The sequence below is a fragment of the Hyla sarda genome, chromosome 10 (genome assembly GCF_029499605.1).
Source record: "Hyla sarda isolate aHylSar1 chromosome 10, aHylSar1.hap1, whole genome shotgun sequence".
Taxonomy (NCBI): Eukaryota; Metazoa; Chordata; class Amphibia; order Anura; family Hylidae; genus Hyla; species Hyla sarda.
Window position 1 is genome coordinate 33,257,407 of NC_079198.1, and position 21,766 is coordinate 33,279,172.

The 21,766-nt window shown below is 44.2% G+C and overlaps 1 protein-coding gene across 1 annotated transcript; it reads right to left on the reverse strand.

The window, feature by feature from the left end:
• Window positions 1-5,210: 5,210 nt before the first annotated feature.
• Window positions 5,211-12,885, reverse strand: RPS25 (ribosomal protein S25). The gene is made up of 5 exons (XM_056541625.1): window positions 12,823-12,885; window positions 9,020-9,115; window positions 8,493-8,676; window positions 5,930-6,028; window positions 5,211-5,276 (listed from the first exon to the last, which is right to left on the reverse strand). Exons 1-4 carry the CDS (start codon window positions 12,823-12,825, stop codon window positions 5,934-5,936), a joined length of 378 nt encoding a protein of 125 aa, XP_056397600.1. The 5' UTR covers window positions 12,826-12,885; the 3' UTR covers window positions 5,211-5,276; window positions 5,930-5,933.
• Between the last annotated feature and the right edge of the window lie 8,881 nt (window positions 12,886-21,766).

Genomic DNA, 21,766 nt, shown 5'->3' on the forward strand with positions numbered 1-21,766 from the left:
GAAATGCATTGCAGTCTATGAGCTAGCTCCTGCCAGATTATTCAAATGTGCGCAATGTCCACGTGTTTTACACGCAGATATTCCCCAGATTTTACACCATGTTAACATGGCCTAATCGTACCTCTGCAGAAAATAAATTGACTGTTGAGAAGTGATCTCTACAGAAGAGTTCAGTTTGTTATTAGGCTTTGTGGCCAGCTTGAAAACTGCAAGATATAAGATTTGTAAAAACAGTGGACATGGAGAAAAAAAACCCCTGAAAATTCTTAACCCTTTTGTGACTGCAAGTTCTCAGTTTTGCTGAGAAGTTCCGTTTATCAATGGAACAGTGCTTGTGTCCTTGGCAAGTCCACAGAAAATTTCAGATCCACAAAATTTCAGAAAGGAAATTTTCCTCGCTGAATTTCCAGTTTGAACATATTCATATGCTACCAAGTTCTAGAACGGATACTGTTCTCCAGCTGTTGCATGGAGTTGTAGTATTGCAACAGCTGGAGGCAACCTATTTGGGTAACACTGTTCTAGTAAATGGAACTGCAAGGATTAAAGGAGAACTTCGGCGAAAGTAAACAAACTCAAAATAGTTTAATGGTTTGCTAAGAGATGCTATTTTGGAGTATCTTGATAAAAATAAATGTATGACCCCGTATCAGCATGGCTTTATGAGGGATCGGTCCAGTCAAACTAACCTGATCAGCTGTTATGAGGAGGTGAGCTCCAGACTGGACCAGGGGCAATCGCTGGATGTCGTATATCTGGATTTTTCCATAGCATTTGATACGGTGCCACATAAAAGGTTGGTGCATAAAATGAGAAGGATTGAGCTGGGGGAAATGTGTGTAAGTAGGTAAGTAACTGGCTCAGTGATAGGAAACAGAGGGTGGTTATTAATGGTACTTATTCTGATTGGGTGACTTACTAGTGGGGTACCACAGGGGTCCTATTCTGTTTAATGTATTTAATAAACTCTTAACTCAGGATTTTTTCCATCTAAGATGGTTCTTTCCTCTTCCCCTTCTAAAAATCATAAGGCTTTTAGTTTTCTACCAACAGACCTATATGAATGCTTGTTTTGTGCTACCATTTACTTTGTAATGAGTCATTTCACCACAAAATCTACGACTAAACAAAAAAATAATGTGGGACCAAAAAAAAACAAACAAAAAAACAAACAACATTTTGTAAATTTTGAAGAGATATCCAGCACAGTAGCTCAATTGCAAGATTTATTCGCTATAGCAACACAGACACAGGACAGCAGTGACGCGTTTCAATCGTCTAAGCGATCTTATTCATACTGACAATATTCTTGAGTTCGAGTACCTTTATGGGGAGGAACCAATTTCACACAGGTGCAACTTTAATGAATTGGCAGGAGAGAGTTCACTCCCCCTACAGGTATCTCCATTACAGACAGATATATGCCCGTGGGGGAGCTGGTACGAGCTAGACACAACTGCTCAGACGATGCGGATTTTGAGGCAGAAGCCGAGGAAGTCGGATCGCATCTGCGACACAGGTTATCAGAAATGGCAGATAGACCGTGCAATATCTTTGTCCAGGTCTAAAAATAAATCCAATTTACTTCAGAAAAAAGTTCATAAAGATCATTTCAATTTCACACAACAACCGGTCACTAGAGATGAGCGAATGTACAGCAAATTCGATTCGTCACAAACTTATCAGCTCGGCAGTTGATGACTTTTCCTGCATAAATTAGTTCAGCTTTCCGGTGGGCTGGAAAAGGTGGATACAGTCCTAGGAAAGAGTCTCCTAGGACTGTATCCACCTTTTCCAGCCCACAGGAGCACCTGAAAGCTGAACTAATTTATGCAGGAAAAGTAAGCAACCGCCAAGCCGAGAAGTTCGTGACGAATCGAATTTACTGTAAGTTCGCTCATCTCTACCGGTCACCTTTGTCACCCAGTACAGTCCGGACTATAGCTCAGTCATCAAAATCATACATAAATATATGCCAAGTCCGCCCTTGCTGGTGGATACAGGTGTGTCTCCAAAAAAAGCACCCACTATAGGACAATTTGTTTCCCCTAGTCTTTTTACATAAAAAAAGACAGATTCCCAAACATGGCTTACCAACATGAGCACCTATAAATGCGGCCATGCAAGATGTACATGTTGTAGTATTATGTTTATATTGAAGGAATTTTCCTCATTATCTATAGGAAAGACATATACAGTACATCTGTATACATGTACAGTACATCAATTGCAACACATCATATGTGTCCACAAGCCCACCTGCAGGAACACTGGCCAGGACTACACATACCTACTATTGTGGACCTGAGGAAGGCGCCAGTGAGCGCCGAAACACGTTGTCCTGTTTTACCTGTGACTTTTTGCAATAAACGTTAGTCCTGCGTAAGTGCTGGCTCAGACCTCTGTCGTCATACAGGAGCGCTCTCAACAAACCCCATTTTATTTCACTCTCCACATTCGCATCATTGTCCATCTCCCTCGGGAATACGCAAAACATGGGGTGAGAGCAGCAGACTAACCATCTTCCTCTCTTCCTACCCCCCCACCATACCTCAGAGGTCCCATACACCTCTGTGCGCAACGTCTCAAGGTCAGTACATCACCTTGGGTATTGGTGACGGGTATCTTTTTCTAAGAAATACTACACAGGGAGCGCCACGTTGTTTTCTCCTCCTTTTGCTTTCATACCAACCCCTAGGGAGGGCTCTCCTGGCTTACAGAATTTAACAGTCTTTGGCTATGTTCCCATTACGTTTTCTCCCATACGGGAGCGCATACGGCAGGGGAGAGCTAAAGGCTTGCACTCCCGTATGTAATTCTTTTCAATGAGCTGACCGCAATGAAACGTTCGGTCACCTAATTTTTGCCCCGTATGCGCTTTTCCCCCGCACCAAAAACCGTGGTCGACCACAGTTTTAGGTCCGGTTGTAAGAGCGCATATGGGGGAAAAATGTGCCGACCGGACCAAACGTTTCACTGCGGTCGGCTCATTGAAATGAATTACATACGGGAGCGCATAGAAAGGCATATGGGAGCGCAAGCTTTTAGCTCCCCCATGCCGTATGCGCTCCCGCATGGTGGAAAACGTAATGGGAACCCAGCCTTAGCGAATAGTTTCGCTAGACAAAAAAAAAAATATCTAAAAAAAAAAAAAAAAACTAAGTAATGCTTCAAAAAAAGTTAGAGTATTCTAGGTTGCTGATTGACATATGTTCTAGAGGAACAGACTTGCGTTCAGCCCAAGAAGCTGAAAACAGATCTTGTGTGCTCTAGAGAATTCAGGAGTCCTTTAGAGGAGTAACAAACTAATGCACCCACAGATCCAACGAGATATTGTTGGCTTTGAAGCCTTGAAACCCTTCTTTGGTCCATGAAGAATTAGAAGATTTTAAATGGTCTGAAATGGTTTGGTTCTTTCTAGACATCTCACCAAATCCAGATTAGACAGCATCTTGTCTTCTACTTCACGCCCCCTGGAAGAAGCAAACGCAAAACATTGGGTGGTATTGGAGGTCCTACTGTGCTCCCACTAGGTGATGCCTGTATACCCTTATATATTATCTTAATACCCTATGATACTGCAGTTAAAGTATACAGTCTACATTGATATACTGCATGCTTGCTCAGCCTATATACTTGTGTAGTTACATGTCTTGCAGACCTCCCATTCTGCATACTTGTCTGCCATTATTTAAACTTTTCTTTTAACGATTTTAAATGTATGTCTTTTTGATGCATTTATGTTCAATAAAAGTTAAACATTTTTGATCTACATACGCCTATCTCTTGTTTTATATCCAATGTATAGGATCCTATATTTTGGGCATTCATTGTATGCATACACATGGTAAAGTATCAAGATTTGTGGATGATACTAATACTACACAATAGAGGACAGTGCACCGTTACAAATGGATCTGGATAGGTTGGATGTTTGGGCTGGGAAGTGGAAGATTAGTTTCAACACTGATAAATGTAAGGTAATAAGGTAATGCGCATGGGGAGGAAAAATCCGGGCTGTGATTGTGTATTAAATGGGAGAATACTTGGGACAATTGATATGGAAAAGAAATTTAGCTGTAGTGAGTGACCAGGCAAATAAAATCATCGGGTGCATTAATAGGGGAAATAATTCAACCACTGTACAAATCACTAGTCAGACCACACATAGAATACTGTGTACAGTACTGGGCACCAGTGTACAAGATATAGTGGAGCTGGAGAGGGTTCAAAGACGGGCAACCAGAGTAATACGGGGAATGGGAGGACTACAGTACCCAGAAAGATTATCAGAATTAGGGTTATTTCGTTAAGAAAAAAAAGGCAGCTTAGGGGAGACCTAATAACTATGTATAAATATATCAGGGGGACAGTACAGAGATCTCTCCCATGATCTATTTATACCCAGGACTGTATCTATAACAAGGGGTCATCCTCTACGTCTAGAGGAATGAAGGTTTCTACACCAGCACAGACGGGGGTTCTTTACTGTAAGAGGAGTGAGACTGGAACTCTCTCCCGGAGGAGGTGATCATGGGGAACTCCGTAATAGAGTTAAAGTGGGTCTGGATGCATTTCTGGAAAACATTACAGATTATGTATATTAGATTTATAGGGACAGAACGTTGATCCAGAGATTTATTCTGATGCCATATTTGGAGTAAGGAAGGATTTTTTACCTTTAGTTGAGGTTGTTTGCCCTCCTCTGGATCTACTAAGCAGGGACTCAATATGGATATAGGTTGAACTTTACGGTCTCTTTTTTTTTAACTTTATGAACTGTTGAGGGAACAGGATTGTTCACCTGACAAAGCTCCCCTGTCAAGGTCCTGTACTGATTGGCTAATCTGTGCTCTTCCAGTAAGGCCTTACCTGAATGACGAAGGGAAAACTAAATGCACCATCTGCGCCCCCCCCCCCCTCCAGTCAGTTTACTGGCAGCCAGCGATAATCATATGATGTCAACATGCGAGGCTACAGGTCACATGATTTTGCAAAGAACCAGTAATCAGAAACCTGGAGGGGATAAGAAGGAGCTTCTGGGGGCCAATAACTGTCTATAATGTTTATGACCAGATTTAAAAAAAATCCCCATAAAAATGTTTAGTTTGCTGCAGATTTTCCTGTGGATGTTGCACTCCATTTGACTTTAATCACTTAATTATTGAGAGATACTTTGTGATTAACATAAGAACCGCACAAACACCAAGTTATGTCACAATTTTATTTTCATTAGATCATTTACATAGAAAACATGGCTGCTCCCAATCCAGGACCTGTAACAGAAGAACATATTCAGTATTTACACCATGTTCTTATTAATCCTAATAAAAAGGAACAGATTTTAGTAGTAATACACTGCCTAATATTTATCAGTCCTCACATTTAAAGTGTGCAGGGAAAATACAGGTAGGTGAGTGTTTAGGGACCCATCCGATAAGAGGCCACCTCCGCGTGGTGGATGGGGGACACGTTTTGATCAAAAAGTGCGCTAAGAGCCTCCATTTTGTTGACCAAGTGTGCTGCTGCCATTTTCTTTTTTTACAGGGAAAATATAAACATTTGAAGAAACATGACTAATGTTTTTGATTGGTCAGGGTCTGAATGATCAGACTTCAACCGATTGCAAAACAGAGCGGATGGGGAAGTGCACGATCAAAGCCTAAATAATGTGCATCACAGGAGTTAAACTTTTTGTCTACCTACTAGGCTGACTATGAATGTAATATAAATGCACTATAGTTACAGTAATATTCAATGCACTGCAGAGATGTCAGAAGCAAGTCTCCCACAAGACCCAGGAGAACAGCAGTGTCATGATGTTATGCAAGTTATTCCCATCAATTTATGGCAGAACAGCCTTTAAAGCATACAAAAGGCACAGCAACAATGTTTTATCCAACAACGTGCTGTCTTGGCGGGAACTCACCTGGTTATGACTCCTCTGTTCCTGCAGGTGCCTCACCACCTTTGGTGTTTCTAGTGTAGATAACCTGTGCTCTGTGCTTGGACACCAGCTTGATCAAACCTTAATAGACAAAAGAACATAGGAATTGCTTAATTCTCAAAACTAATTACATCAGAAAGGGATATCTGAACAAGGCAGCCAAGTTTAGAATTTTTAATGTAATATTTGTGACGCTTGCACATGGATGGGGGTCTAAACCTTATTCACGTGCAGAAGAATAAAATAAAAAGCATGTGGTGGATCTTGAATACAGAGTACTAATGAGTTGCACAGATTTTAGTGCCAAACAAATTAAGTTCATTATAGCATATGCACGTGGCCATGATACAACCCAGCAAAACAACAAATATCAAACAGAACAAACTAAAATATGCAAAATGAAACCGTGCACAAAGATCTAGTGAGGGATATCAATACAGTGACATCCAATATCCGAGATGCAGACAATGGGAGAAGGTCAGCCCTTATTGAATCTATGTATTCCCTCTTCCCTCATGGTGAGAGAACCAGATATTTTATCAGAATAGGATAAGATCCTAAGAGGCAGTGTTTTACATTTGCATAGCATGTACCTATAAACTAGCTCACCCAGTGTCAGCCTAAGTAGTGCAAACAGCAGAGACACCTGTCCTGAACCTCTGCTGCTCAGTGCTTCTGTGTCACCACCACAGGCCCACAATCCCTGGAAACAGCGGTGACCCACCTTAGCCACTGTGCATTGAGACAGACCAAGCGATCAGTATGGAAGCTTAAAGGGGTATTCCAGGCAAAAACTTTTTTTTATATATCTCAACTGACTCCGGAAAGTTAAACAGATTTGTAAATTACTTAAAAAAAATCTTAATCCTGCCAATAGTTATTAGCTTATCAAGTTTTCTGTCTAACTGCTCAATGATGATGTCACGTCCCGGGAGCTGTGCATGATGGAATAAAATCCCCATAGGAACTGCACAGCTCCCGGGATGTGAGTCATCAGTGAGCAGTTAGACAGAAAAACAACTCAACTTCAGAAGCTAACAACTATTGGAAGGCTTAAGATTTTTTAATAGAAGTAATTTACAAATCTGTTAAACCAGTGGTCTTCAAACTGTAGCCCTCCAGATGTTGCAAAACTACAATTCCCAGCATACCCAGACAGCCGTTGGCTGTCCGGGCATGCTGGGAGTTGTAGTTTGGCAACATCTGGAAGGTCACAGTTTGAAGACCGCTGTGTTAAACTTTCCAGAGCCAGTTGATGTATAAAAAAAGTTTTGGCCTGGAATACCCCTTTAAGTTTGTGAAGCAATTTTTTAAGCTGGTCTGTCCAGTTATAAGATTCTCCCCCCCCCCCCCCAATTATAAAACCTTTTTTATATTTTCTTTTTAAAAGCAGTGCCAATTTTTGTAAATACCAAGACAGTTGTTTGAATCATAAATCAAACTTCAGAAAGTCAACAATCTCTAGATGCAAAAACTGAGCCCAAAATAGAAGATCAGAGGTTGTTTATGTACAGAATGTAAACCGTCACCTGCTCTTACCTGCTGCTCAGTACTTCCATGTTTCCTTGACAAAATTAAAGGGGTTCTCCGGTGCTTAGACATCTTATCCCCTTTCCAAAGGATAGGGGATAAGATGCCTGATCGCTGGAGTCCCGCCGCTGGGGACCCCCGTGATCTTGCATGCGGCACCCCGTTTGTTATCAGTCCCTGGAGCTTATTCGCTCCGGGTCTGATTAGCGGCGACCAAAGGTCCCGCGGCATGTGACGTCACGCCTCCGCCCCGTGTGACGTCATATACATCATACGGGAGCGGAGGCGTGACGTCACACGCCGCCGGCCCCGTGATCGACAGTAGTCAGACCCGGAGCGAACACGCTCCAGGGACTGATTACAAATGGGGTGCCGCATGCAAGATCACGGGGGTCCCCAGCGGCAGGACTCCAGCGATCAGGCATCTTCTCCCCTATCCTTTGGAAAGGGGATAAGATGTCTAAGCACCGGAGAACCCCTTTAAGGACCAGTCCCACTGCGCAGCACTGTCAGTACAAGGACCTGCCCATCAATGGCTGAAGTGGGACACTGTTGTAGACACTGCTAGCTAGGCAGACAGGCCTTTTTACTGACACGGGAGTGCTGCACAGCAGGGCCAAGCTCTGTGCCAACAGCAGCAGCTGGGGTAGCAAGGAAGTTCAGCAGTTTTTTTTCTAATGTACATCAGTCTGACAGTAATTAGATTTAACCCCCGGAATACCTTTAATCTGTCAGGTTTGTGTCCCAACATCTTAGATCCCTGTAGAAATGTGAGCTTCCCTAAAACAAGACGATACCTGCCATGTGTTGAGTGATACACATAATTGAGATTTATCAGAGTCTGCGCAGAGGAAAGGTTGACCAGTTAATAGCAACTAATTAGATTGGTTCTTTTATTTTTGAAAATGCCTCTGAAAAATAAATGCAGCAATCCGATTGGTTGCTATGGAAAACGGATAAAATATTCCTTTTAACAAGTTTTGATAAATCTCCCCCATTGTTCCAGTTTTCTCACCTTTGTTGAGCAGCTCCTGAAGGGCGGCCCTGGCCAGTGAGCCCCTAATCTTCAGCCTCTCAGAGACTACTGCTGGGGTGATGAGCTTGTAGTTGGGAACTTCTTTGCACAGCTTGTCATATGTGGCCTTGTCGAACAGCACCAAGTTGTTCAGCTTGTCCCTGACTTTCCCCTTGGACCACTTCTACTCAAAGCAGGAGAGAAACGTGTGTTATTGTCCAAAACAAAACACCAGGCACAGTCATACACAGATTTGTCATTGATTTGCTTTCTTCTGGTCGAGTTAAGACCCGGAGGGTGTGATCAGGCCCTGTCAGTACAGCAGCAGATTGGCAAGTGTACTGTTAACCCATTCTGTGGGCCCCTCCTTTTTTCCCCCATACTGCTGGGCAATAACTTTCAATTGCTATTAAAAAATTGGAAATGCACAAAATGCTTCGATTTTGAATAGATTGGTAAATTCCACTGACACAAAAGGGACCATGACCCCATTCTCACACAGACATTGGATGAGGACAATGACTTGCCTTCTTCTTGGCCTTGCCCCCAGACTTGTTGACTGGATCCTTGTCCTTCTTGGCGGACTTGCCCGCATCCTTTTTCTTCTTATCGTCTTTAGGCGGCTGTCAAGACACAGTAAAATATTAAAGACTACAAATACACGGGCACACAACATTAAGTCAAGAACAAATGTGTCAAAACATACTGACTGGGCTAAAAGCAAATGCCAACTAAGTAAGAACCCTTTTATGTGGGCAGACCTATGCCCAATACAAGTGCTGACCTAGCAGATTGGCGCTCAATGATTGTTCAAGTGGCCCTTCACTTGCATCATTGTCGGCCACACGATCCCTATTTACATAGATATGTGGCAACTAAATTATTTTTTTTAGGGCAGCATCAAATTTTAACTTCACACTTGGGCGTATTGGAGCCGTATTGTACAAGGACATCACAAAGACACCTAATCATCAATTCTATCATATTCTGGGCCTTTAGGGTTGATGCAGTGTCATATTTAGCCATCTCCATAGAAACCAAAGATTGTTGGCAGAAAGACCACATGTTCTATTTAGTTCCCCCGTATGAGCTCTTATTTTAGCACAGTTCCATGTTCCCAGGCAGGATTACATTCACTTTATGATCACTGGATAAAGCCCACAAATAAAAAAATAAAAAAAGGTTTTTGTTCTCTCTAAGAAATAAAACTTAAAGGGGTACTCCGGTGGAAAACTTTAATGAACTGGTGCCAGAAAGTTAAACCGATTTGTACATTATGTCTATTAAAAAATATTTACCCTTCCACTACTTACCAGCTGTATGCTACAGAGGAAATTCTTCTATTTTAGAATTTCTTTTTTGTCTTGTCCACAGTGCTCTCTGCTGACACCTGTCCGTGTCAGGAACTTTCCAGAGCAGCATAGGTTTGCTATGGGGAGTTTCTCCTGCTCTGGACAGTTCCTGATACGAGCATCAGGCGTCAGAGAGCACTGTGGACAAGACAAAAAAAATAAAAATCTAAACGAATAGAATTTCCTCTGTAGCATACAGCTGCTAATAAGTACTGGAAGGGTAAAGATTTTTTTAATAAAAGTAATTTACAAATCTAACTTTTTCCACCGGAGTATCCCTTTAAAGCTCAACTCTAATGATGTTGTGGCGCAAGATGCAGGTTTAAAATTGCCAGCAACTCCATAGTCTGCAGTTGAAGTGAACTATATTTTCACTGGAAGTCTCAAGAAAACCTTTGGGATTTCAGTCAAATCCACAAACTGTTTGCTTTAGCAGCAGGCTATGGAATTGCCGGCATTTTTAAACAGGTATCCTTGGAGACAGCAAGGAGAACATTCCTTATTGGGCCATATTCCAGTGATGTCAAAGGCTTTATCAAAGATCATAGCTTAACACATACCCTCATGACAGGATATATGTATATGCTCTATAGGAGCCTAACTGCATGGACACCCAGCAATCACAAGAATGGGAGCCCCTTGTTTAACCTGTTAAAGACCATGGACTTCTATGGACGTCTATACACATCCTTGTGCCGTTAACGGGGTATGACGCGGGTTCCCAACTCTAGCCCGAGTAATACCGGACAGCCCCCAGCTGATTCCTGTAGCTGGGGGCCGGTGTTAAAGTAGTACTCCGGCACGCACCCTTCATTTTATCCCGTCCGGGCTGCAAAATAAAAGAAAACACTTTATCTTACGTGCCTACGCTCCCCCGGTGCTCCGGTACAGGCGTTCGGTCCCCGGGCTGTATTCTTCTTACTTCCTGTTAGCCCGGCACGTCACACGGAGCTTCAGCCTATCACTGGCCGAGGCAGGACATCGCTGCGGCCAGTGATAGGCTGAAGCTCCGTGTGACGTGCCAGGCTAACAGGAAGTAAGAAGACTACAGCCCGGGGACCGAACACCTGTACCGGAGCTCCGGGGGCTCGTTGGCAGGTAAGATAAAGTGTGTTTTCTTTTATTTTGCAGCCTAGGCGGGATAAAATGAAAAAAGTGCGCGCCGGAGTACTCCTTTAATAGCCGACATGCTGCGATCGCCGGGGCCGGCTATCAACCCTTTAGATCGCCGCTGTCATAGCTGACAGCAGCGTCTAAGGGTACGTTCACACTGAGGAATTTTCACGAGTAACTACTCTCTTTTTCCTCTCCAAATCATTCAGCAGTGAAATCCCCATAGAGTTGTACAGAATTTCTGCCCCTCAGTTCACACTGAGGAATTTCCTCAAGCAGAATTCTGACGAGGTATTCTGTTCCACTTGAAGAAAACATGTTCTTTCAGGCAGAATTAGCGTCGTTCTCCCATAGAGATCAATGTTTTGTTTTTTTCAGTCAGAAGCATTTCCACGCGGAATTGGCACGGAATTTCCGCATAAAAATAAAAAAAATATTTTATGAATAGAAATACTTTATACTCCTCCTCCGCATGAAACCTGCATTTCCGCACGAAATCTCTGTGAGTTCTTGTGGAAAAGTAACAATATTTTGAGGCAGAAAATTTCTGCTCGATTTCCGCCCCAATTCCTCAGTGTGAACATACCCTAAAGGTTCCTTTATCACGTCCCTGGTGGTCCAGTGGGGTGGATACCTCCCCCATCCCCGGTTTTACAATTACCTGTTCCCGGGGTCCACACTACCTCTGGCTCCGGGATCCTCCTGAGATGTCACTGTGCGCACCGACTGTAACGTCGCGTTGAGGACGTCTCATCATTGCGCAGCGTAACGCAGGATGCAGCAGGAGCCAGGAGTAGCATGGACCCCAGGAACAGGTAATTATAAAACCGGGGATGGGGGAGGCAATGGGGCAGCAGCGGTGGTGGGGGGGGGGGGGGGGGTGCTGCGCATTATCGGCAAGGTAATTACCAATAAGGTCCAAAATCATGAATATAAGCCGATTCCTAGTGTCATGTTCATCAAAAAATGTACTGCGTAGACACAAGCCACCAAAATGGCATTTTTGATTCAATTTTGTTATACAATGATTTTTTTCCCCCCCATTTTGCCGTAGATTTTGGGGTAAAAATGACTGAAGTCATTACAAATTAGAATTGGTGGCGCTAAATAAAAAGCCCTCTTTTTTTTGTGCAAAATTTAAAGGGTTATGATTTTTTTGAAAGGTAATGAGTAAAAAAGAAAAGTACAAAAAGGTGTTAAGTGCAGTGGTGTACACGCTTGACCCCCAGCTCCATTTACATCGATATTCTTTAAACTGTGGACCTCCAGCTGTTGCAAAACTACAACTCCCAGCATGCCCTCCGGGCATGCTGGGAGTTGTAGTTTTGCAACAGCTGGGAGGTCCACAGTTTGGAGAATACTGATTTACATGATACAGGGGAAAACTGCAGTCTAATCCCACAGATGACCCCCTATTTTCTAATCAGTGGACACCCCTGCAGTCAGACCCCCCACTAATGTAAGAAGCCCCTCTGTAGTCAGTCACAGATCTATGCGCCCCACAAACAATATGGAGAGCAGTGCAGGTATTCGTGTATGAACTGATATAACCAAGGCCTCTGTCAGCAGACACCTCCATAGGATACACCGGGCAGAGGACTGACGGAAACACTATGTGCCCGGGGACATTATAGATCCGGACACCAGGCCGCAGAGCCGACACCTCAGAAAAACACACGGACATAGAGCGGTCCGGACAGGCCGGTATATCACAACCGGCAGAGTGCGCCCCCCAGCGGCTCATCCCGCCCCGGTACACGGCACAAGCGATAGGCAGCACACTGAGGAAACCATACGGGCCAGCACGGCCTCTCCACCCCGCACCAGCTCGCTACAAATCCAATCCCCGCCACTCCGATCCTCACCATGCTGCTGCTCGTTCAAAGATGTCGGACAGAAAGGAAGAGAAGCCGTGCTCGCAGCGTAGGAAACCCCGTGGTGGGTGGGAGCTTCCGCCGTAAAGAACTACAACTTTTCTATCTTCAGGACTACGTTACCCGGCATGCCTGGTGTTACGCACGTCACGTGACAGCGTCCCGCGGTTTTAAAAGGAGCGTGCCTCTAGTCAGCAGGAGGGAATATGGTGTAATGCGTAAGGAGTGCTGTCTGGCACACGGCTGCATTAAGTTTTTGTCTGCTCTAGAGATGAGCGAACTTACAGTAAATTCGATTCGTCACGAACTTCACGGCTCGGCAGTTGATTCCTTTTCCTGCATAAATTAGTTCAGCTTTCAGGTGCTCCGGTGGGCTGGAAAAGGTGGATACAGTCCTAGGAAAGAGTCTCCTAGGACTGTATCCACCTTTTCCAGCCCACCGGAGCACCGGAAAGCTGAACTAATTTATGCAGGAAAAGGCATCAACTGCCGAGCCGAGAAGTTCGTGACGAATCGAATTTACTGTAAGTTCGCTCATCTCTAGTCTGCACCTTAGGACTGTAACAACAGTGTCTCCCAACCAGGGTGCCTCAATTTGTTGCAAAACTACAACTCCCAGAATGCCCATACAGTCAGAGGCCTACAATAGAGTTTCCCAACCAGGGTCTCCAGCTGTTGTTGCAAGTAAAACTCCCAGCCAAAGGCTGTCCGGGCATGTTGGGAGTTGTAATTCTGCAATAGCTGGAGGCGCCCTGGTTGTGAAACACTCACCAAAAAAAGTTTGGAGATTTTTTTTTTTTAACCTCTTAAGGACGCAGGGCGTATCCATACGCCCATGGGAATTCCGATCCCCACTGCTAGCCGTTTGGGGACCGGAGCCGGATGCCTGCTGAAATCGTTCAGCAGGCATTCCGGCATATCGCCCAGGGGGGTCATTATGCCCCCCATGTCGGCGATCTGCGGCGATTCCGGGTCAATCGGGTCTCCGGTGACCCGGCATTACTGGCTGTTCGGGGCCGTCTCTGACGGCCCCGAACAGCCAGAGCCTGCAGGGGTGAGGTGGCACTGGTGCCACCTCACGATCGCCTTGATTCGTCGGCTGGATTACCGGCCGACCAATCAGGGCGCCTGCTGCGGGTGTCACTCCCGCTCCGCCCCTCTTCCGGAGGGCGGGTGCGGGAAGACGACCCCGGGTGCTGGGGACCCCGATCCCCGGCGTCCATGTTGGGATCGGGGCCCCAGGAGCGGCGGCGAGGGACAGTCCTGCATGGAGCAGCAGCAGGAGGTGAGTTACAGCTGTTGCTTAGCAACAGCTCCCAGCATGCAAAAAGGGCATGCTGGGAGCTGTAGTTATGCAACAGCAGAAGGCAGACCACCACAACTCCCAGCATTCCCTTATGAGCATGCTGGGAATTATGGTTTTGCAACAGCTGGAGGCACATTTTTTCTATGGAAAAGTGTACCTTCAGCTGTTGTATAACTACAACTCCCAGCTTGCACAAACAGCTAAAGTGCATGCTGGGAGTTGTAGTGGTGCATCTGCTGGTTGCATAACTACAACTCCCAGCATGCCCGTTGGCTGTCGGTGACTGCTGAGAGTTGTAGTTTTGCAACAGCTGAAGGCACACTGGTTGTGAAACCCATTTATTTTTTTTACCTAACTCAGTGTTTCACGACCGGTGTGCCTCCAGCTGTTGCAAACTACAACTCCCAGCAGTCACCTTACACCATGCACCGTACATGCTGGGAGTTGTAGTTTTGCAACAGCTGGAGGCACACTGGTTTTGAAACACTGAGTTAGGTCACAAACTCAGTGATACATAACCAGTGTGCCTACAGTTGTTGCAAAACTAAAACTCTCAGCATGTACAGTCTGTCAGCGCATGCTGGGAGTTGTAGTTTTGCAACAGCTGGATGTCCCCCCCAATGTGAATGTACAGGGTACACTCACATGGGCGGAGGCTTACAGTAAGTATCTGGCTGCAAGTTTGAGCTGCAGCAAATTTTCTGCAACAGCTCAAACTGCCAGCGAGAAACTACTGTGAACCCCCGCCCGTGCGACTGTACCCTAAAAACACTACACTACCACAAAAAATAAAAAGTAAAAAACACTACATATACACATACCCCTACACAGCCCCCCTCCCCAATAAAAATGAAAAACGTCTGGTACGCCAAGGTTTCCAAAACGGAGCCTCCAGCTGTTGCAAAACAACAACTCCCAGTATTGTCGGACAGCCGTTGACTGTCCAGGCATGCTGGGAGTTTTACAACAGCTGGAGGCACCCTGTTTGGGAATCACTGGCGTAGAATACCTCAAATGCGCATGGTGCTCTCACTTTGGAGCCCTGTTGTACTTCAAGGCAACAGTTAAGGGTCACATATGGGGTATCGCCGTACTCGGGAGAAATTGTGTTACAAATTGTGGGGGGTATTTTCTGCTTTTACCCTTTTTAAAAATGTAACATTTTTGGGAAAAGAAGCATTTTAGGTAAAAAATTTTTTTTTTTTTTACATATGCAATAGTCGTGAAACGCCTGTGGGGTATTAAGGTTCACCTAACACCTTGTTACGTTCCCCTAGGGGTCTAGTTTCCAAAATGGTATGCCATGTGTTTTTTTTTTGCTGTCCTGGCACCATAGGGGCTTCCTTAATGCAGCATGCCCCCAGAGCAAAATTTGCTTTCAAAAAGCCAAATGTGACTCCTTCTCTTCTGAGACCTGTAGTGCGCCAGCAGAACACTTTTCACCCCCATATGGGGTGTTTTCTGAATCGGGAGAAATTGGGCTTCCAATTTTGGGGGGTATTTTCTGCTTTAACCCTTTGTATAAATGTAAATTTTTTGGGAAACCAAGCATTTTAGGTACATTTTTTCATTTTTTTTTACATATGCAAAAGTCGTGAAACACCTGTAGGGTATTAAGGTTCACTTTACCCCTTGTTACGTTCCCTGAGGGGTCTAGTTTCCAAAATGGTATGCCATGTGTTTTTTTTTTGCTGTCCTGGCACCATAGGGGCTTCCTAAATGCGGCATGCCCCTAGAGCAAAATTTCCTTCAAAAAAGCCAAATGTGACTCCTTCTCTTCTGAGACCTGTAGTGCGCCAGCAGAGCACTTTTCACCCCCATATGGGGTGTTTTCTGAATCGGGAGAAATTGGGCTTCAAATTTTGGGGGGTATTTTCTGCTATTACCCTTTTTAAAAATGTAAAACTTTAGGGAAACCAAGCATTTTAGGTAAAAAAAAATGTATTATTATTTTTTTTTTACATATGCAAAAGTCGTGAATCACTTGTGGGGTATTAAGGTTCACATTACCCCTTGTTACGTTCCCCGAGGGGGTCTAGTTTCCAAAATGGTATGCCATGTGTTTTTTTTTGCTGTTCTGGCACCATAAGGGCTTCCTAAAGGTGACATGCCCCCCAAAAACCATTTGACGCTCCTTCCCTTCTGAGCCCTCTACTGCGCCCGCCGAACAATTAACATAGACATATGAGGTATGTCCTTACTCGAGAGAAATTGGGTTTCAAATACAAGTAAAATTTTTCTCCTTTTTACCCCTTGCAAAAATTCAAAAATTGGGTCTACAAGAACATGCGAGTGTAAAAAATGAAGATTGTGAATTTTCTCCTTCACTTTGCTGCTATTCCTGTGAAACCCCTAAAGGGTTAAAACGCTTACTGAATATCATTTTGAATACTTTGGGGGGTGCAGTTTTTATAATGGGGTCATTTGTGGGGTATTTCTAATATGAAGACCCTTCAAATCCACTTCAAACCTGAACTGGTCCCTGAAAAAAAGCGAGTTTCAAAATTTTGTGAAAAATTGGAAAATTGCTGCGGAACTTTGAAGCCCTCTGGTGTCTTCCAAAAGTAAAAACTCATCAATTTTATGATGCAAACATAAAGTAGACATATTGTATATGTGAATTAAAAAAAAATATTTGGAATATCCATTTTCCTTACAAGCAGAGAGCTTCAAAGTTAGAAAAATGCAAAATTTTAAATTTTTCATCAAATTTTGGGATTTTTCACCAAGAAAGGATGCAAGATACCACAAAATGTTACCACTATGTTAAAGTAGAATATGTCACGAAAAAACAATCTCGGAATCAGAATGATAACTAAAAGCATTCCAGAGTTATTAATGTTTAAAGTGACAGTGGTCAGATGTGCAAAAAATGGCCAAGTCCTTAAGGTGAAAAAGGGCTCAGTCCTTAAGGGGTTAAACTGGCTATCCAACTCCAAAACTGCAACTCCTATTGTGCCCTGACAAAGCAGATGGGAGCCAAACCTGAATAAAAGAGCATCACTGCTATCAATGTATAAAGGAGGTGTCATTGATAGACTGTCCTCAGGATAGGTCATCCATAGCTGATCGGTGAGAGTTTAACCTGTTGGGAACTAAAGGCGTACAGGTACGCCCTTGCTCCCTGGTACTTAAAGGAGAACTCCAGACCATCAAAATTGTCCCCCATAGTGCCGGCAGTAAAAAAATAAAGATGTACATACCTTCCTCCGCTCCCCCGGGGCCTCTGGTAACCAGCTACGGTCTCCGCCGCAATTCACTTCCTGGTTGAATCAGCCAATCACCAGCCGCAGCGCAGTCCGACTTGGCCGGCAATAGGCTGAGCGGCAGTGTGAATTTTTCGGCCCCGCCCGCAGGTACCGGTGTAGTGAAGAATTTTGTGTCCTGAAGCGTTTTCACACTGCCGCTCAGCTTATCGCCGGCCAAGTCGGACTGCGCTGCAGCTGGTGATTGGCTGATTCAACCAGGAAGTGGATTGCGGTGGAGACCGTAGATGGTTACCAGAGGCCCCGGCGGAGCGGAGGAAGGTATGTACATCTTTATTTTTTTACTGCCGGCACTATGGGGGACAATTTTTATGGTCTGGAGTTCTCCTTTAAGGACTATGGGCGTACCTGTACACCCTGGATGTTTCTGTTTACCGGCGGTGATGGGAACAGGATGGCTGCTGATATCTACCAGCAGCCATGCCGGCATATCTTGTCAGAGATCGCCGTGATTCGCTGGTCAATTCTGACTGGCGAATCACTGCTTTTCCGGGCTGATCGGGTCTCTGGTGACCTGATCGCCCGGAAAATAGGGATGATCGGAGCTCCGACCATCCTGAAGGAGAGGAGTAAGGTGGCCAATCGCAGGAGCGGAGGGGTTAAAGTTGAAATCCCTGCTCTGCCTGTAGTTTTGCAGCAACAGCTGAAGGTTCCCCCCCCCCCCCCAATAAAAATTAAAAACGCTTCCTAAGGCACTGTTTCCAAAACGGAGCCTCCAGCTGTTGCAAAATAACTCTCAGTATTACCGGGCAGCCATTGACTGTCCAGGCATGCTGGGAGTTTTGCAACAGCTGGAGGCACCCTGTTTGGGTAACATTGCCGTAGGGTATTTTGGTGGAGGAGGCAAACACCATGCTTACATCTGGGTCTGTCCCTATTAAAATCCTTAATTTACGCCTCAAATGCGCATGGCACTCTCTCACACCGGAGCCCTGTCGTATTTGAAGGCAACAGTTTAGGGCCACAGATGGAGTATTTCCATATTCGGGAGAAATTGCACTACAAATTTTGGGAGGCTTTTTCTCCTTTTATCCCTTATGAAAAGGTAAAATTGGGGTCTACGCCAGCCTGTTAGTGTCAATTTTTTTTTATATTTTACACTAACATGCTGGCGTTGCCCCATACTTTTTATTTCCACAAGAGGTAAAGGAAAAAAAGACCCCAAAATTTGTAACACAATTTCTCCTGAGTACAGAAATACCCCATATGTGGACATAAACTGCTCAGCGGGCGCACAACAAGGCTCAGAAGTGAGAGTACACCCTGTACATTTGAGGCCTGAACTGGTGATTTGCACAGGGGTGGCTGCTGGATACAGCGGTTCTGACATAAACGCAAAAAAAGAAAAACACCCCCATTTTGTAAAATACACCCCTCACGTAACGTAACAAAGAGTATAATGAGCCCTGATGAAGCGGGTAGCGAAACGGCATAGGGGCTGTGTGTGTGATCGGATCCAGTGAGTATAACGTGGTGATCTTTAATGTGCTGTAGTAGTAGTTTTTTCAAACTTTTTTCCCCCCATTGGGATTGTTGCATTTTTGCTGGAGAAGTGGTATTTAGGACTTGTTTGTATACTTTTTTAGGTCTCTTATGCATATACTCTAGTCTCCAGTAACTTTAAGCTTCCACATCACACTATTAATTACAGTGATCCCTCAACTTACAATGGCCTCAACATACAATAGTTTCAACATACAATGTTTTTTCTGGACCATCGTAACTTGAAACCAGACTCAAAATACAATGTACAGACAGTCCAGATCTGTGAAATGTGCCACAACTGGAAGAACTGACCAATCAGAATGGGCATTTTACTGGTAAATCACCTGTAGTACTGAAGTGCCTGCACTGACTGGGTGTCTGGTAGTGCCCCCTACAGTACAGGAAGGAACTGCAAGTTCTGTACTACTACTTACCTGTGCCAGGGTTAGCTGCTCCTTTGGACACCAAGTAAGGGTGGCTCCATTTGGGACACTGTGTACTGTATAGGACCCTAAAGAAGCTCCTGTCCTCTACATAAACCATTGTTTCCCAACCAGGGTGCCTCCAGCTGTTGCAAAACTACAACTCCCAGCATGCCCGGACAGCCAACGGCTGTCCGGGCATGCTGGAAGTTGTAGTTTTGCAACAGCTGGAGGCACCCTGGTTGGGAAGCACTGACATAGACAGTGATTTACAGCTCCCAGCAGATCTTTCTTACTTTTATATGTAAGAATTTGCTTTATCTATATTAGTTATTTACTTATTTTTCTTTAATCCTCACTTTTTCCTATTTTTGATGACATTTTGGGGCTTCAGAACCAATTACCAGGTTTCCATAGAGTTCTGGTCTCAACATACAATGGTTTCAACATACAATGGTCATCCTGGAGCCAATTAATATTGTAACTTGAGGGACCACTGTACTTTACACGTTGTCTCTCTTCTCTTGTATTGTATTTAACCCCTTAAGGACCGGAGGTTTTTCCGTTTTTGCATTTTCGTTTTTTGCTCTTTGCCTTTAAAAAATCATAACTCTTTCAAATTTACACCTACAAATCCATATGATGGCTTATTTTTTGCGCCACCAATTCTACTTTGTAATGACGTCAGTCATTTTGCCCAAAAATCTATGGTGAAGCGGGAAAAAAAATCATTGTGCGACAAAATTGAAAAAAAAAACGCTGTTTTGTAACTTTTGGGGGCTTCCGTTTCTACGTATTACATTTTTCGGTAAAAATGACACCTGATATGTATTCTGTAGGTCCATACGATTAAAATGATACCCTACTTATATAGGTTTGATTTTGTCGTACTTCTGGAAAAAATCATAACTACATGCAGGAAAATTAATACGTTTAAAATTGTCATCTTCTGACCCCTATAACTTTTTTATTTTTCTGTGTATGGGGCGGTATGAGCGCTCATTTTTTGCGCCGTGATCTGAAGTTTTTAACGGTACAATTTTTGCATTGATAGGACTTATTGATCACTTTTTATTCATTTTTAAATGATATAAAAAGTGACCAAAAATGCACTATTTTGGGCTTTGGAATTTTTTTGCGCGCACGCCATTGACCGAGCGGTTTAATTAATGATATATTTTTATAATTCGGACATTTCCGCACGCGGTGATACCACATATGTTTATTTTTATTTTTATTTACACTGTGTTTTTTTTTTATTGGAAAAGGGGAGGAGTTAAATGATCTTTATTCACTTTTTTTTTCCACTTTTTTTTTGCAGTGTTATAGGTCCCATAGGGACCTATAACACTGCACACACTGATCTTCTATGTTGATCACTGGTTTCTCATAAGAAACCAGTGATCAACGATTCTGCCGGATGACTACTCATGCCTGGATCTCAGGCACTGAGCAGTCATTCGGCGATCGGACAGCGAGGAGGCAGGAAGGGGCCCTCCCGCTGTCCTGTCAGCTGTTCGGGATGCCGCGATTAGCCGCGGCTATCCCGAACAGCCCGACTGAGCTAGCCGGGAACTTTCACTTTCACTTTTAGCCGCGCGGCTCAGCTTTGAGCGCGCGGCTAAAGGGTTAATAGCGCGCGGCGCCGCGATCGGCGCTGCGCGCTATTAGAGGCCGGGCCCGCCATGATATGACGCGGGGTTACTGTGTAACCCCGCGTTATATCAGAAGAGCAGGACCAAGGACGTACCGGTACGTCCTTGGTCCTTAAGGGGTTAATTATGTTTGCCTGTCCTATGTGTACTTTTTGTGATATTTTATACACTGTTGTTCTTATACAACTGGTATTGGCCACATCCTAAGAGAATACCTTAGGCCAATTTACTACCATCTTTCCTGCTAAAGAGTCGGATTAAGCCTCATAAGCTCTACTTATGATTGGGCGTGGGGGTGGGGAGGAGCCCGAAATGCAGCCACCTCCACGTGGTGGGCTCTGGGTCACTTGATACACTACATTATCAAGTGGACGAGGAGCTGTATAAGAACGATTTTCTGCACAATTCAAGGCAAATTTCCCATGTTAAACATGAAGTTCGTACTGGAGACAGAAGATATTGTCCATTCGGCATTAAATTTGCACTTGATTTGTCCTAATGGGTGGTTGACTTTTGCCGGGTATTAGGATTCAATCAGAGAAAAAAAGTGGAAAAATGAGCCAGTTGACCTAAATCCCATTGGAAATACATGGAAAGATTTGAAGATCATCATTCATAGAATGATAATCTACCCCTGCCTTTGTTTTTATTATTTTTTTAGTTTTCTACCTTGAGATTGTTCTGTATTTTCTGCTCAGTCTGATTCACAGACTGGTAAGGGGTGTTCCCCAGCAGGCGTGACATCATCTGAGGCCATACAGGGGAGAACTTCCTCCCTCACTCTGCTACACACAGCCCGGA